Raw genomic sequence first — 16,655 nt, forward strand, 5'->3', positions numbered from 1 at the left:
ATTGAGTTCTTTATTTCAAATATTGTATTTTTAACAACTATATTGAGATATAGTTCATGTACTATACAGTTCACTTACTTAAAATGTCTAATTCAATGATTTTTAGTATCTTCACAAAGTTATATGACCATCACCACAATCAAATTTAGAACAATTTGATGACTCCATAAAGAAACCCCATACTCATTAGCAGTCACTCCCCATCTTCTCCCAACACTCCTATCCCTAGGTTCTGCTAATCTGCTTTCTGTCTCTATATATTTGCTTATTCTGGATATTACACATAAACAGAATCATACAATGTGTTCTTTCGTGACTGAATATTTTCACTTCCCATAATGCTTTCCAATTCATCTATGTTGTAGCATGTGTCCATACTTAGTTCCTTTTAATTGCTGAATAATATTCCACTGTGTGGATATACATTTGATTTATCTATTTATCAGTTAATCGACATTTGTGTTATTTCCACTTTTAGCTATTATGAATAAAGTTGCTATGAACATTCATGGGCAAGTTTTTGTATGAACATAACTTTTCATTTCTCTTGGGTATACACCTAGGAGTGAGATTCTTGGGTAATTATGGTAACTCTATGTATGTTTAAATTTTTGAGGAACTCCTGGACTGTTTTTCATAGAGACTGCCCGATTTTACATTCCTATTAGCAATATATGAGAATTCCAATTTCTCCACAACCTCACCAACTCTTGCTATTATCTGTATTTTTTATTATAGCCATCCTAGAGAGTGTGAAGTAGCAGTCGTACTTTATAGTTTAGAATTATGTTTTTCTTTTTTATACTTTAAAGATAGTTTTTTATAGTTTAGTGTATAGTTGTTATAGTTCAGTTTTCTCCTGAAGTTCTCCATATGGCATCTAATTTCTTGAAGAGTTATTTAAAGTCCATGTGGGATAATGCCAATACATGGATCTCCTGTATGTCTGTTTTCTTTCAGTTTTTTGTTTTCTTTTTTTTTTCTTTTTTTTTTTTTTCGCTACGCGGGCCTCTCACTGCCGTGGCCTCTCCCATTGTGGAGCACAGGCCCAGTGGCTATGGCCCACGGGCCCAGCTGCTCCGTGGCATGTGGGATCCTCCTGGACCGGGGCACAAATCCATGTCCCCTGCATCGGCAGGCGGACTCTCAAACACTGCGCCACCAGGGAAGCCCTTTCTTTTAGTTTTGATCATGTATGCCTTTTCTTCAGTACATCTAGCCATTTTTTATTCAATGCTGGATATTGTTATGAATAATCATAAAGATTCTGAATGATTTTATTCTCTATAGGAGACTAGATATTACTTTTGGCAAGCAGTTAGAGTACAGACAGATCACCTACACAAATATGTAACTGATTTTATTCAAAGTTTGACTACAGGTTTTGTGAGGGCTTACCTTTTCTGATTTACCCCTACTCCTGGGACAGCTTTCTAGGAGTTCCAATTTATTCACTGATGTATTTATCAATGAGCCTCTCCTCCTTGGTAGGCCTTTAACTCTAATATTTGTCCCCATAAAATTTCCAGTAGCTGCTTTTAGCTTCTCAACCTTGCAACTGACATTTTTCACTCCATCTCAAGAGGGTTTGAGACACAGTCTATCAGGTATACCTCTCTGTGTTTCTGTTCTCTCGAGGCACATGGTTCCTCCAGTGTTCACTGGCTTGATAGTTCTCTGATGCCTCTCACACACATATACAAAACAACTGTTTCTTTTTCTCCTTATCCTTCTTATCCTTATTCAGCTTTTTACTTATTCTCAGCAGGGGAATTGGTATACAGCAAGTTAATTTATCATTACAGGAAGCCTTTGCATGTGTTTGGATTCATTTCTGGGTTTCTTATTTTATTCCATTAGTCTATCTAGTCATGTACCAATACCACTTTATTTTATTATAGAGAACTTTAAGATATATTTTTATATCTGGTAAGGTTAATGCACATACACATACACAAAAATACAGACACACAGCTCATAATTTTTCAGTGTTTCCTATTTATTCTTCCTTGTTTATTCTTCCAAATAAATTGTGTAACCAAGTTAGTTAACTCCAGAAAGAAAAGTGGTATATGTATTGGGCTCAGGTTAAGTTTATAAATTTACTTAGGAGCAACTGACACTTTTTAACATTGAGTCTATTAAAAAACATCTATTTATGTCTCCTCTGTGTCTTTCAGGAGATGTTATAACTTCCCTCATATGAATGTTAGGTATTGTTTTATTAACGTTTTACTTAGATTTTTTTCTACTCTAAATGAAGTCTTCTCTTCCATTCATCCTCTAATTGGTTATTATTCATATATGTGAAGGGTATCGAATTGATGTTTGTATATTAATGTTATATCTTGCAACTTTACTGAATTCTCTTATTGTTTTCAATACTTTTCCATCAATTAATTTGATACTTCCATAAATACATAATGTAGTCTACAAGTAGAAATAGTCTTACCTTGTTCTTTCAAATCTTGTTTCTAATTTCTTTCTTGTTTAATTCTGTGGACTAATTTCTACAATATTAGATTTTGGTGGAGGTAGTAGGCATACTGTCTTGTTCCTGGCTTTTGCAAAAAAGGATCTAGAGTGTCTCAGTTTCTCTGGGGAAGATACTGGCTTTTGGATTAGATGTGATTTTATCATTTTAAGGAAATATTCATAACATGTAAGTGTCCATTCATGACTACCAAGTGCTGTTCAGAATAGATGTTGTATTTTGTTAAGTGCATTTTTGCCATTTAAGAAAACGTTCATATTATTTTTTCTCCATAGTATATTAATATGATGAATTATATTGATGGATTTCTTCATAATTAATCATCTCTGTATTTATGAAATGTCTCCCATGTTATGATGTAAATTTTTTCATGTACTGTTAATTCTTTTTATTTTCTTAACATCTTTAATGGAGTATAATTGCTTTACAATGTTGTGTTAGTTTCTTCTGTATAACAAAGTGAATCAGCTATACATATAAATATATCCCCATATTCCCTCCCTCTTGCATCTCCCTCCCACTCTCCCTATCCCACTGCTCTAGGTGGTCACAACACATCGAGCTGATCTCCCCGTGTTATGCAGCTGCTTCCCACTAGCTATCTATTTTACATTTGGTAGTGTATATAGGTCAATGCCACTCTCTCACTTCTTCCCAGCTTACCCTTCTCCTTCCCTGTGTCCTCAAGTCCATTCTCTATGTCTGTGTCTTTATTCCTGTCCTGCCATTAGGTTCTTCAGAACATTTTTTTCTTTCTTTTTAGATCCCATATATGTGTGTTAGCATACGGTATTTGTTTTCCTCTTTCTGACTTACTTCACTCTGTATAACAGACTCTAGGTCCATCCACCTCACTACAAATAACTCAATTTCATTGCTATTTATGGCTGAATAATATTCCGTTGTATATGTGTGCCACATCTCCTTTATCCATTCATCTGTTGTTGGACATTTAGGTTGCTTCCATGTCCTGGCTATTGTAAATAGTGATGCAATGAACATTGTGGTACATGACTGTTTTTGAATTATGGTTTTCTCAGAGTATATGCCCAGTAGTGGGATTGCTGGGTCGTATGGTAGTTCTATTTTTATTTTTTTAAGTTACTGTTCTCCATAGTGGTTGTATCAATTTACATCCCACCAACAGTGCAAGAGGATTCCCTTTTCTCCACACCCTCTCCAACATTTGCTGTTTGTAGACTTTTTGATGATGGCCATTTCATGTACAGTTAATTCTTTTTAATAATATTTTAATTAATAATTGCATATGTATTTATAAGTGAAAATAGACTATTTTTCTGTTTTGTACATTATTTTTCAGGTTTTGATATTAATTCTATATTAAATCCATTATTTTCCTTACTTTTGCATATTTTGGAATAGTTTAAATAGGATTTGGATGACCTAATCTTCATAGGTTTTGTAAAATTTTACTATAGAAGTATCTGTGGGGAAGATTCTTTACATCTTTATTTAATCTTTTAAGTTCATTCTGTTTAGACTATGTTTACCTGGGTCAATTTTGGTAATTGTATTTTCCTAGAAAATTATTTATTTCTTTTAGAGTTTCAAATGAATTTGTATAGAGTTTGCAGAAAAGTCTCTTTTGATTTACCTTCTTTCTTTTGACAGCTATCATTACTCCCTCTTTCTTATTTTGTATATTATTTTCTAGTTTTATATGCTATTTTCTTGTTTTGTATTTTCTCACATTTAACTGATTTAATTTAGTTGATTTTTAAAGACCCAGATTTATTTATTCATAAGCTCCATGGGTATCTTTTTGTTTGTTTTATGGCTCAGTAATGTCTTGTTTTACCTTTAATTTCTTCTACTTTCTAATTCTAATACCATTTACTCCCAATTTGGACCTATAAGGCAGTTGACAACCATTCTATTTCTATGTGCTCTTCCTTTCCTTCCCCATTTTTAAAGTTGTAATTTAAAAACATTGTCAGGGCATATATTAAATATATATTCAATAATATGCTACCACCTTTATATTCACTATCAGCTCTACATTTAAATATATTTAATATCTTTATGGTGAACCTTTCTCAGAATTCATTCCCTAGTTGATTCTTTAGAAATATTCCTTGAGATCTTGCACATTCACAGCCTCATTGATGATATATGTATAGTTAAAGGTAAGTTTATCTAGATACAAATTTTGGCTTACATTTTCTTCAAGTATCTTAAATATACTACCCCACAGTCTTCGGCTTAAAATACTGTTGTTGAAAAGTAAGTCAATCTCTTCACCTTGTAAGTCACTTGGCTTTTTTATCTGGAAGCCCAAAGGATATATTATTTCTCTTTAAAGCACAATAGATTTAAAATTTCTATGTTAGTATTAACATGGGTTGATTTTTCCATGGTATACATTTTCAATATGTAAATTCAAATTTTGTTTTATGTCTGGAAAGTGTTATTGAATTATAATTTTTCTGCTTTCTTTAGTTTTCTTCTTAAGGAATGAAATTTATACACACATTGAATCATTTTTTCCAGTCTGCTAAATCTATCATCTCTAATTCTTTTACTCATTTTTTAAAATTCTGTTTGATTTTTTCCCATTTTTTTCTTTTCATTCTTTTTCTCTTACTATCATTTCATTAGTATCTATTAACTTTTTGTTCCTTCTAGTTTAGTCTTCTGATTTTTTCTTTTATTTTAATTATTCATTTAGCTCTTTCTTTTAACGTCTTTTAGCTAGTCTTTTCTGATTGATTATGCAAACTTTACAGTGTTTTAAAAAGTGTTTTATTAATTTCTTTTACCTAGTTTTGAAATATTAAGTCACCGTTTTCTTTGGCCTTTTAGCCATAATTATTCTAGTGTGTCTTCACTGTCCATTGTTACATCATTCAGAGAATTAGTCTTTTTGCTTACAATATATTTTATACTGCAATTATTTTCTGTTACTCATGTTTTATTGAGATGGATTTTCCTTATTTTAGAACGTTACCATATAGGGGTGATGACAGACCAGAATAACTTTCCTAGATTCATGGTTCTAGGACCCCCATCTTCTCTTGTTTCTGCAATTTATTTATAAATAAGAGTGTTTTTGTACCTTCTAGTTTCTCTGGTCCCCTTTCCCCCTTTGTACCTAGGACTTCTTTCCCTTTACTATTCATATGAATTTGAATTCTACTTTCAGGAGAGTTGGTGTGGCAACTTTTAGAAGGCAGTTTGTGTGCCTTTTAGAAGGCAATTTGCTTGTGTATTTCTGAAAGCTCTGAGGACTTGGACACACCAGCATAGTCTAATTTCACTTTAGTCTTTCTACATTCATCTACAAAGTGGGTGTTCTGTAACCCTTTCCCAGTTTTGACAGTTATTCTTAGACCTGCCTTCTAGGTTTCTCTTCCAAGGATAGATCTTTCTTGCATAGGCATGTACTTGTTGGAGATTCCTGGTTCTCTGGCAGAAAGTTGGAAATTCCTCCTTTGCTCCTCACTGCTACTGCTAATAATTGCTGTTTTTGTTTTGCCTGCTTATATTATAGAATTTGTAAGAATGACTTCACTTGTTCTGTTTCGTAAGGTCATTTGAGAATATTTAAAATCTACACTGATGTTGCTATCTTGCACTAACCAGAACGTAAACCGCTTTCCCTACTTGGATTTTGGAAAATCAAACTCTCCTGATTTTCTATTCTTTCTCACTAGTTGTTTTTCTCTGGAATTTATTTGCTGGATCTTCTTTATTTTTTGATCTCTTGGTAAGGACCAAGAGTTAGTCTTGGGATCTTTTCTCTATTTACATTTACTCCTCACTGATCTCATCCAGTTGACTTTAAATAATATCCATAATCTGATGACTGCAATTTTTCTCTATAGCCCTAAATTCTCTCTTAAGCCCTGGACTCATGTCTAGCTTTCTCCATACCCATATCCAATTCACTATCAAGAACTAGCAACATTTCCTCCAATATATATCTTGACTCTATTCACCTCCACTTATAACAGCCCAGCTGAACTACAATCATCGCCAGCTGAGATTACTGCAATAGCCAATTGACTAGGGTACTATTACTGCACTAACCTGCTCCCCACCTCTGCATTGGCCTATTTTTCACAAAGTAGCCAGTTACTCTTCAAAAATGTAAATCAGATAATATCATATTTCTGGGCAGAAGCCACCAATGACTTCCCATAACACTTGGAACAAAATCTGAAGACTTTTACCATAACCTACAAGACCCTACATAATCTGAACTCTAGCTACCCCCATGATCTTATTTCATGCTACTCTTCCTCTCACACTAATTCTAGACCACTCTGGCTTTAGTTTTCCAAACACTCCAATTGCTCCTACCCAAGGTCCCCTGTGCTTGCTGACACATGTACCTTCAATGCTTTCCCCTCAGATCTTTGCATGGCTTATTCACTTCATTCAGTTCAAATAGGATCGTATCAGAAACCTCCCCCAAAGATTCAGTCAGGATTGCACTGCTGTATTACACCACAACCTTGTCAATGTCTTTGTTCTTCTTTATAGCTTTTAAAATTTTTTCTTCATATAACACTTAACATTACTTGAAATTGTATTTTTATTTTTATCTCCCTCAATAAAAAGTAAATGTTATAAATTCACTGGCTTTATCTATTCTCCTAACTCCTGTATCTCCAGAGCCCAGATCCATGACTTGTCCACAATAGGTACTAAGTATTTGTTGATTAAACCTATGAAGTATTTCCCAATTATCATTTCTCATAACTGGTTACAGTACTTTTTATTGTTATAATAAAAAGAAATACTTTTTATTGCTTTTATATTTAAAAAAGTTATTTCCTACCTTTATTCTATGCTTTTCTTCCAGTCCTTATGGTTTCATTTTAAATTTTATTCATTAATCCAGTTAAAAATCAGCTTTGTTTATGGTATGAGAAGAAATACATCATATTTACCCCCTCCCTCAATTCCCCAGTATGCATTTATTATTGATAAATAATCTGTACTTATTTAAAATATCACTTTTAACACATACTAAATATATGCATATATAGAATTTCCTTCATAAATTCCTCATATTGCTTTTATTTTATATTTTAATAAGTTTTGATGTAAACATTCTAGGCATATCTACTGAACTATATTCTCTTCTCTTATTGATAGAACTTCATTCTGCTAGGCATAGGGCAGTTGTGGTTTAATCCAGGAACTGAAATTAAATTAAACCAGTGTGCTTAGTCAGGTAATGTCATTGTCTCAAACAATATGTTTTTGAATGTCATCTCTAACTTGTTTCTATTATGTCTAAAACTCACAAGAAATGTATGTACATTTTAAGGAAGGGAGAAAGAGAAAACAAATCAGATTGAAGAAGGAATTACCTGGTCATTTGACTTTATCTAAGATATTCTATAATATTTTGATAAGCTCTTTACACTGACTTTCTCTCTATCCTATGATTGGTTAAAATCACAGAACTATGTTAGAATTCCCACCTAATGAGGTCAAGGCTTATGCATCTCACCCTCAAACTATTGCCTTGTCTGTGCACATTCACATATGTACTCATTCATTCTAAGAACATCTGTATTTCATAATACAGGTGGAGACCAGGCCTTTGCCCTGAGGGTTTACTATCTAACAACAAAATCCATGTATTTAGTTTTCTAACCAAAATAAGGCTTTCTCACTCAAGAGATGCACTTGTGCATCTGCTATTTATTTGGTACACTTTCCCCTCTCTACTACTCATTTCACAGTTTTGGCTTAGCAAATATATTGGGTGAGATGAGGAAAGTTATATAGACCAAAACAGTAGGAAGTGCTAAATTGTCATTAAATAGCCAAGTGCCAAGTGTCTAAGAGAAAGAAATAGTCTGATACTCCAGTCATTTGGGGTTGATTCTTTCTAAGATTGCCATAATTTTGTTTCTAAGAGACAGATTTCTTTGATGAATATGGAATCAAAATAATTTATGTCACCAGAATTCAAATAAAATTGACAATACTTGAGAACAAACTATCGACTATGCCTATATTGTGGCTTAAAATTATATAAAATGTAGTATTTTAATATAAAATCCCAATTACGAAGCAAGTGCTCATTTTTAAAGAGGATGAGCTACCAGAAAAAAAGACTAAGTACTAAAATTCCATATTCTGTCCCAACTGCCTTCTGAACTTTCATTATTTGGTATGAAGTCACCAACTTAAAATTGTGGCTCTTGCAATGCCAAAATTATGTAGAGTGGGGAATAAGGTAAGGCAATCATTCCGATTTTTTAATTCTTTAATTCACCAAAAAGAAAAAAAACCAAACCCATCCCACAACAAATTCAAGTGCTATTGTCAAATGCATTCTAGTTCATTGTCGCCTAGCTTTAGGTTCACAGCTTGATAAACCTAAATTTTCAGATGATGGAGGGAGAGACCTGAGAGGAGCAGATAAGAAGGAGAAAAGAAATTCCTTAAAAAAGAGAGAGGTTCCTCAACAGGACGAACCAGGAAGGGCAAGTGACTCAGCAAAATCTTTACACTTAAAAATTTCTTTTTACAGGTCCTTACCCTTTTGCCTTCTTGTATTTCTTTACCCATGCCCTAAACTATTCCTTTTCAGATTTGATCCTCTCTTTTCTCTTCTGTCCTTTGTTCCTTCTCTCCTTTCCTCCTTCTCTCCCTCCATCTTTACAATGGATGAAAGCTACTTTCAGTGACTCACACTGGAATGCTTGGTTTGGGTCATAAGCAACACTTCTGCAACTTTCCTGGTCCTGGCATCCCTCTTGGACAGAATGATTATCCATACAAACTCTCCAGCTATGACCAAACAGATAGCTTTATAGTTTCGAGCTCAATGAAAATAAACCCAATGAGCTTATCCATGACATCATGTGAGAATCCACTAGCCATCCATATCCTTCATTGCTCTGAAGTGGGTTAATATCTTAGATCCTCTTAGTTATGTCTTGCTTTTTTTTTAACTTAAAGAGAAGGTATGTGTAAAAGGTCAAAACAAAAGTAACAAAACATGTTTGGATGGAAATAATTTTTAAATTAATAATTAATTTTCATCACCATAACTTCTGGAAAACACAGAAAGGGGGACTCTGAAACTGAGGGTAAATGTGCGGAGAAACACAAGCCCTGTCTCACAAGGACATCTATCATGGACCAAGTGTGCACACCTGTAAGCAGCTGGTAGTTTACAGTGCATTATAATATTTTTAAAGAACAGTTAAATGATCAAATCCCTAAAGATGCTGCATTTTTCCTTTTCTTTGCCTGGGAATCTGTTTTGGAAGCTAACTCCATGATTACTACTAGGACATGGAATTTTGATATCCATTTGGTCCTGATTTACACCAGTATTTTTAAGGCTGCCAACGAGAAAGTCCAGAATTTCAGGCAGGCAAAATTCCACAAGAGACAACTGTCTTTTATTTTATAGCTTATGAATTTGGGGCTTAATATGATTTTCCACTAACAAGTTCTGTACCCCCTCCAGAGTGCTAAAGCTGGTGTGTAGATCAGCAAAGTAACACAGAACATATGAGGCAAGTTAATATTAAACTTGAAGGAAAACTGTACAAATTATATTGTTTACTCAGGAAAAAAGCACTCTAGTTGAAAGGGCTGACATATGATTTACTGCAAACACTTAACCAGCATGTTCACATTTTTACTCTCAACCCTACTGTAATAGTCGTTTGGCAGTGGTGTGGCTTTGGATACTGTATTAATAAAGTCATCAATTAAAAATCCACTAGATGTTGGTAAAGAATAGCTCTAAATTCTTCATGTCTTCTGTTTTTATTAAATGTCTAGAAAAAAATGCAGAATCGTGTCCAGAATGAGGAATAAAATCACTGGCAAATAACTTACAGAAGAGTTAGATAGATAGCTTTTTAAGCATAAGTAATGAATAACCTGTTTAATTAAAAACAACAAAATGTTCTTGCTTCCTAGAAATAATTCTGTTGCAAAACAAAACTTCCATGTATAATTAGAAAAGAAAATCAATATAGCATTTCTTCGTATGCTCAAAGGAATCTTTCGAAGAAAATCAAAGAGAGAATAAACATTGGAACGCTGTAATAATAATTATTTTTTTTAGAAAAACCATGAAATCTTCTTCTCCGGATGCCATGAAGAAAAAGAGAAACATGCATTCATCCTTTAATATTTAAGCGTTCCATGCCTAAATCACTTTCCCTAGGATTCCAGGCTTCTCCAAAAACCTTCATGTTTCATACAGTTTCTAATATATATTTGATAAAAATCAGCATAGGAACTCTTAGAATTATTTATCTACAAAACTAGATATCAAACATGGCATCCTAAAATGTTTTTCAGTAAAGAGACATTAGTCATCCCACATAAATTTACAGATAGGACTACTGAAAGAAAACATAAAGGAAATATTCCTATAGCTGAATCCCACACTAACTACTAAGAAAACTACACCAGATGCCCTCTAGACTCGACATTAGAATCCTAAACTCTTACTCCAAAGCCTGGCCACGTTGCCTACCATGGATGACTTTTGGACCAGCCTCATCAGGATGTGCTCTGCTTTCTTGGAAGGGATAAGAATCTCTGACAGATTCTCAGGCTCACCAAACAGAAGGAGATAGCATTTTATATATACATATATATATGTGCACCACACAGTACCACTATATTTCTGAAACCATAGTTGTACAAAATAGAATTATTTTAACCATGTTGCCAAACTGTTCCGCTTAGTGACAGTTGAAGCTAAATAAGAGTATAAACAAATGGTAGAAAGACTTCTGACATCCATTCTTAACTTTTAGAGTAGGAGTATTTATATAAAAAAATCTTCATTAAAAATATATTGCTACGTTACTCTATGAAATTTATTATTAGCAAATAACATAATTTTATCTGAGTGAAAATTTTTAAACTGACATTGAGTGGATAAATTATTTCTCACCAAAAGTTACTGAATGTAGAAGAAAATAAAATGAAGAAATATACACAAATTAATCTTCAGAGTTTAGTGTCTGTACCCGTACCATGTTACAAGACAGAGCATTGAAAAAAAAATCATTTTATTTGTAAAGAAGGCCAAGGAAATACGTCTTCAGTGGCAGCCAACCACACATTATTGCTTTTATCAATACTGGCTCTCCATTAAGAACATGCATTTCTGGTTCATTTAATCAACAATAATTTTCTTATTTGGCACAGAGGTATGACAAATTTCATTCTTAATTTCTCATTAGATTTCCAAAAGACACCATAGTAAATTCAAATTATGGCTAAACTCCCCAAGTGTGGCTTATGGGGAAAATGGGGAAACGCATCTCCAAGTATTTCAGATCTGCAGAAAACTGCTTCACTTTACAACTTGTTTATCCTTCCAAATTTCCCCTCTCTGCTACTTTTTATCCTACACTCATTTTTTATTCAGTCTTTACTAATTTGTTTTATAAATAGCAGAATCATCAGCAGTAAAGTGACCAGAATACAGTATACTTTATTTCCATTTATTTTCATATAAACGTTTTGGCAGTCAGCCAAGTTCACTGTGTCCTTTGGAAATCTAACCATACAGAAGACCAAGTGTGACAGAATATACACTATTTAATATATACAAACTTGAGTCCTGAGAGCAAAACATAAAGGTTAAAAGACAGGGTAACTTCTCATTAAGACTGAAACAAATTCTCCAAACTTAAGTGAGAGGGTTCTCAAAACCTAGACTAAATTATATCCCTCACTCATAGATAAATGAACCCAATCTCAAGGAGCTCACTTAGGAATGTTTTGTCCAATCATTCATGACCAATGGAGAGCAGGTGCTTGACATCACAATTGTTTTATATTTGAGCTTCATCTGCTGCTTTAGGTTCATGGCATGTACCACTCAGATGTGTTCCTAATAACTCTCCATCTGACAGCAGCGGGGTTATGGCAGGGGTCTGTGTGGTCAACAGAGAAAGGGATGGAGAAAAACTGGGCGTCATGGCTTTCGGCAGAGAACTTTGATGATAGCGAATGGGGGAGTGTGGGTATTTCCGAAGTCCCTGCCCCAGGGTTATGGCTGGCAATCTTGGTGGAACTGCTTTAATCCCGGGCTGGGCTACTGTTGTTATCAAAGGTGGTGGAAAAACAAAAGATTTCTTCTCCTTTGGAATGCCAGGCATATGTAAGTGCTCATCCTTTAGTTTTGCAATATCATTAAATACTGATGCAAGAGGTTGGAACTTGGGTTCCCAACTGAGGAGATAATCCCAGTGATAGTTGCCTCTTACATCATGATCAGAGTTTCTCTGGGTTGAAAGAGCTGCGCATCCTGCTTCCTGATCACCTGAAATAAAGACGGCCTCTTTTCTGACATCAGCCAGGATGCCTACTTTTCCCTCTCTCTTCTTTAGAGGCTGGAGTAAGATGTTATTTTGAACATAGGTAGTGTCACAGCCCTGTCCTTGATCTCCTTCCTCAAATGTATGGCTGGTTTCTGCTGTTTCAGCAGTGACCGCCACATCAGTTTCCCCAGACAAACAAGAGAGCTGGTCTGATTCCCTTGGAATGCCGGAGTCTGGCACCCTGGACTCCCGATCACTCAGAGCTGAGTCAGAGTCCTTTCTGTAAGGGTGCTCATTTATCCTCTGGATTTCCTTATCTTCTGCAGTTTCTCCTTCCACAGAATAGTGACCACGGGAGTTTGAGTGCCTGTACAGATGTGCAATGTCCTTCTCCATAATTCTTGTTAAACTCAACCATTCAGGCATGGAGTCCACGGGCACTACCTCATTATCACTCTCATTAGTTTTTTGGAAGGGTTTCAGGGTGCTGGCATCCCTGGTCGGTCTCACACTGATATCTAAGGATGATGATGTTTTCTTTTCTTCAAAATTGTTTATTGCATCTTTTTGTTTATGTCTTAAAATAAGTACAATTAGAATGAAGACAAGTAACAAAAACACTAAAAAGGAGACAGTGAGACTGATCAAAAAGCTGCTAGCTGATTCTGTGGAGTGTTTTCCTTCCAAGGAAAAAGACACATTCACAAAAACAGTACAAGATGTAAACTTGGAGTCCGGTTTGGGGCTACGAGCAATTATTTTCATTTCGATGGTGTCTTCTTTGCTGACTTGACTTTTTATTAGGGGAAGGGCTCCACTTAAATAAATATTTCCATTAGTTTTATTTACTGAAAAGAAGGGAGATGGAGTTTCAAGGGAGTAAAGAATAACTCCATCAATACCAGCATCTGCATCTGATGCTTCCACTCTGCCAATCAATTGTCTTACATTACTCTTTTCTGGGAGGTTGAAAAAATATTGATCCTGAGTGAAAATGGGTTCAAACTCATCTATCCCTTCAATGTCCACCCAAACCATTAAGAAGGCTGTTGAGTCACCCTTGTCTTTGGCCTGAACTGTGAGGCAGTATTTTTTGTCATGTTCATAGTCAAGGACTTGCTGAGCACGAATATCCCCTGATAAGGGGTCAATGAGGAAGAGGTCATGATCATGCGGCATCTCATGAAGGAGAGAACAGGGTGAAACTATAGAATAGGTCAAGTCTCCATAAGGACCCGTGTCAAAATCCAAAGCATTTACAGAACATATGGTGGAGAAAACAGGAAGATTTTCAGGAACAGCACAGTTCAAGTTTGGGAACATAAACTGAGGTGCATGGTCATTATCATCCAGGACATTGACAAACACAACTGCAAAAGAAAACTGCTTCTTTTCTTCATCTGAAGCTTGGAGAGTTAAAGTAAATTTTATCGTTTCTTCATAATCCAAAGGTTTAATCAAATAAAGAACTCCAGTTTTTTCTTCTAAGTGAAAATGCCCCTTCTCATTTCCAGAGATTAGATGGTAGACGATTTCTGCATGTGAAGCCACATCACAGTCACTTGCTGAGACCACAGTGATGGGGCTCCCTCGAGGGGTACCTTCCTTGATGTGGGCATGATATTCCAGACTGCTGAATGCAGGTGGGTTATCATCCACATCGAGTACTGCTATTGACACAGTGGCTGAGGAACTCAGTGGAGGGCAGCCATGGTCAGATGCCAGAAGGACAAGCTTATGACTGGCGGTTGTTTCTCTGTCCAGATTGTGAATCAACACCAGGTAACCAACTTGCTTGTAAGTATATTCTGAATGAATGAAACTAGTTTCCACATAGAAATTGTTCTGTGAATTACCACTGATGATGGAATATTCAACATGAGTGTTTTCATGGGTCCAGTCATGGTCAACAGTTGTAAAGGTGACAAGTGTGCTTCCAATTGGAGTGTCTTCACTCAAGCTAAGATTATAATATTCTATTGCAAACTCAGGGGCATAATTGTTCACATCTTGTATTTCTATCTCCACTAAGGTAACAGCCTTCAGGTCAGGAATCCCACCATCACTGGCTTCAACAAGAAATCGAATTGTTGATTTTCTATCCAGAAGTAAGATGGGATTGATAGTATATACTGTGCCTGAAAAACAAGACATAGTCTTTCAATGTTGTGAAGTAAAATTTTCATGATCATCTTAGTCAGCAAATATTTACTAATATGTAAAGATATCTGTTAGTTACAACCAAAGGTAACTCCAAATAGAAAATTTAGATTATTACATTTATACTTTTGTAACACTTAAGATTCAGAAATAATATTCATGGCATTCACACTATTAAATATGTGTGCTGCTTGAAGATGACTTTGCCACAAGTTTTTAAACATTTTATTTTTATATAGTAAATTGTTCCATTATTACTTTTTAAAGAAAATGTATTCTTATTTGAATAACTTATACCCCATTCTACTACGCATAGACACATGTATAGAGACATTCTGGCATAAAGATATTTACTCTGGAAATGCTGGATGGCACTCATGCTAGTCAAATGAAAGTAGTAAATATGATAATGCAGACTTACAACTATTGCTGAATTCTAGAGATGCTTTTCCTAAAGCTCTTGTTTAATTCAGCAAGTGGATTTTTCCCCTATTGATGAAATACGTGTAATACGTTTTATCATCTTAAATATAGAAATATATAATTTTTATAAGTATGTATGTAACGATGTTTTTCTAAGGAAAATGTGTCTTAAGTATGGTCACAAAGAAAGAATACAAAATGGTATCTTTTAAATGCCACATTTCAGTTTGGGTCCCACCATGAACTCAGTTGACTTGATAATACTCAAGATTTTAAAAACATTCTAATCAATGTAAAGTCTGTTGATAATGCATATCAAGCAAAAGTGTTGCCAGGATCGAGTGCTCAGAGGGACGATGTCACACTGCAATTTGCTGTGGCAGAGAGAGCGAGACAGAGAGAGAGAGGAAAGCCAAATTCTTGACATGTTCGAGTCCACCCAGTAATCATTCATCTACAGGCTGTGTGGCAACATTACCTACTTCTCCCCGTTACCATACTCTGAGGGCCTCATACTGGTATTTTGTGACTAAATTCTCCCTTCAGGTAATCCTGAGGTTAACTTTTAAAAATTGAGAATATAATTGACATATAACATTATATTAGTTTCAGGTGTACAAAATAATGATTCGATATTTGTGTAACTGCAAAGTGATCAGCAGAGTAAACCTAATTAACATCGATCATCCAGAGTTTGACTTATAAGTCAGCTCTCACTTGTGAAACAACGCAGTGGTGGGTGGAGGTGGGGAACACACAGTGTAACGTGTCCCAGCCCTGTTCTTTTCTAGCGTGTGCTCTGCTAGGGACAGCACTTTGCCAATTATTCATCTTTATCAAATTTAGCTTTTAATGTCTACTTGCTGTTAAATTTTCTCTATACAATGCTTTACTTTTCTAACCTGAAATCCTTGCCTGAATGTATTTCACAACCACAAATGTCTTGATCTCTGATAACAAAACGAGGAGCCTTGGGAGACATCAAAGAAACCAGAACATCCTCAATTGTTTTCACTTAGTAGAGATGCTCAAATAATTTTCCTTTTTGTTTTTTTGGTGATGTGATGCTGTTACTGAACTTCTTGTACTTGGCTTGGAAAAAAAGCTTCTAAACTCTGGTAACATGAAGTCTTCAGTTCTAAATGAACCTCTTTGACTTCATTTTGATTCTTGTTGAGGCCTGGGCTAATTACTTCAACTGTGCTTGGTTGGCTGGATGAGCTGGTATTTACTATACTGAGGTCTCTGAACTTCTGTGCATTTGCCAGCATTTAATCAGTTCC

The 16,655-nt window shown here is 35.1% G+C and overlaps 1 protein-coding gene across 1 annotated transcript in view; it reads right to left on the reverse strand.

Annotated features, from left to right (window-relative positions):
* Window positions 1-8,735: 8,735 nt before the first annotated feature.
* The window catches only part of DCHS2 (dachsous cadherin-related 2), a 149,990-nt gene continuing 142,070 nt past the window's right edge, over window positions 8,736-16,655 (reverse strand). Inside the window, exon 20 of the mRNA XM_049709419.1 lies at window positions 8,736-14,927. Within this exon, the coding sequence (XP_049565376.1) occupies window positions 12,301-14,927 (2,627 nt within the window). The 3' untranslated portion in view covers window positions 8,736-12,300. The remainder of the gene's footprint in view (window positions 14,928-16,655) is intronic.

This window comes from Orcinus orca, chromosome 4 (genome assembly GCF_937001465.1).
Source record: "Orcinus orca chromosome 4, mOrcOrc1.1, whole genome shotgun sequence".
In the NCBI taxonomy this organism is placed as follows: domain Eukaryota; kingdom Metazoa; phylum Chordata; class Mammalia; order Artiodactyla; family Delphinidae; genus Orcinus; species Orcinus orca.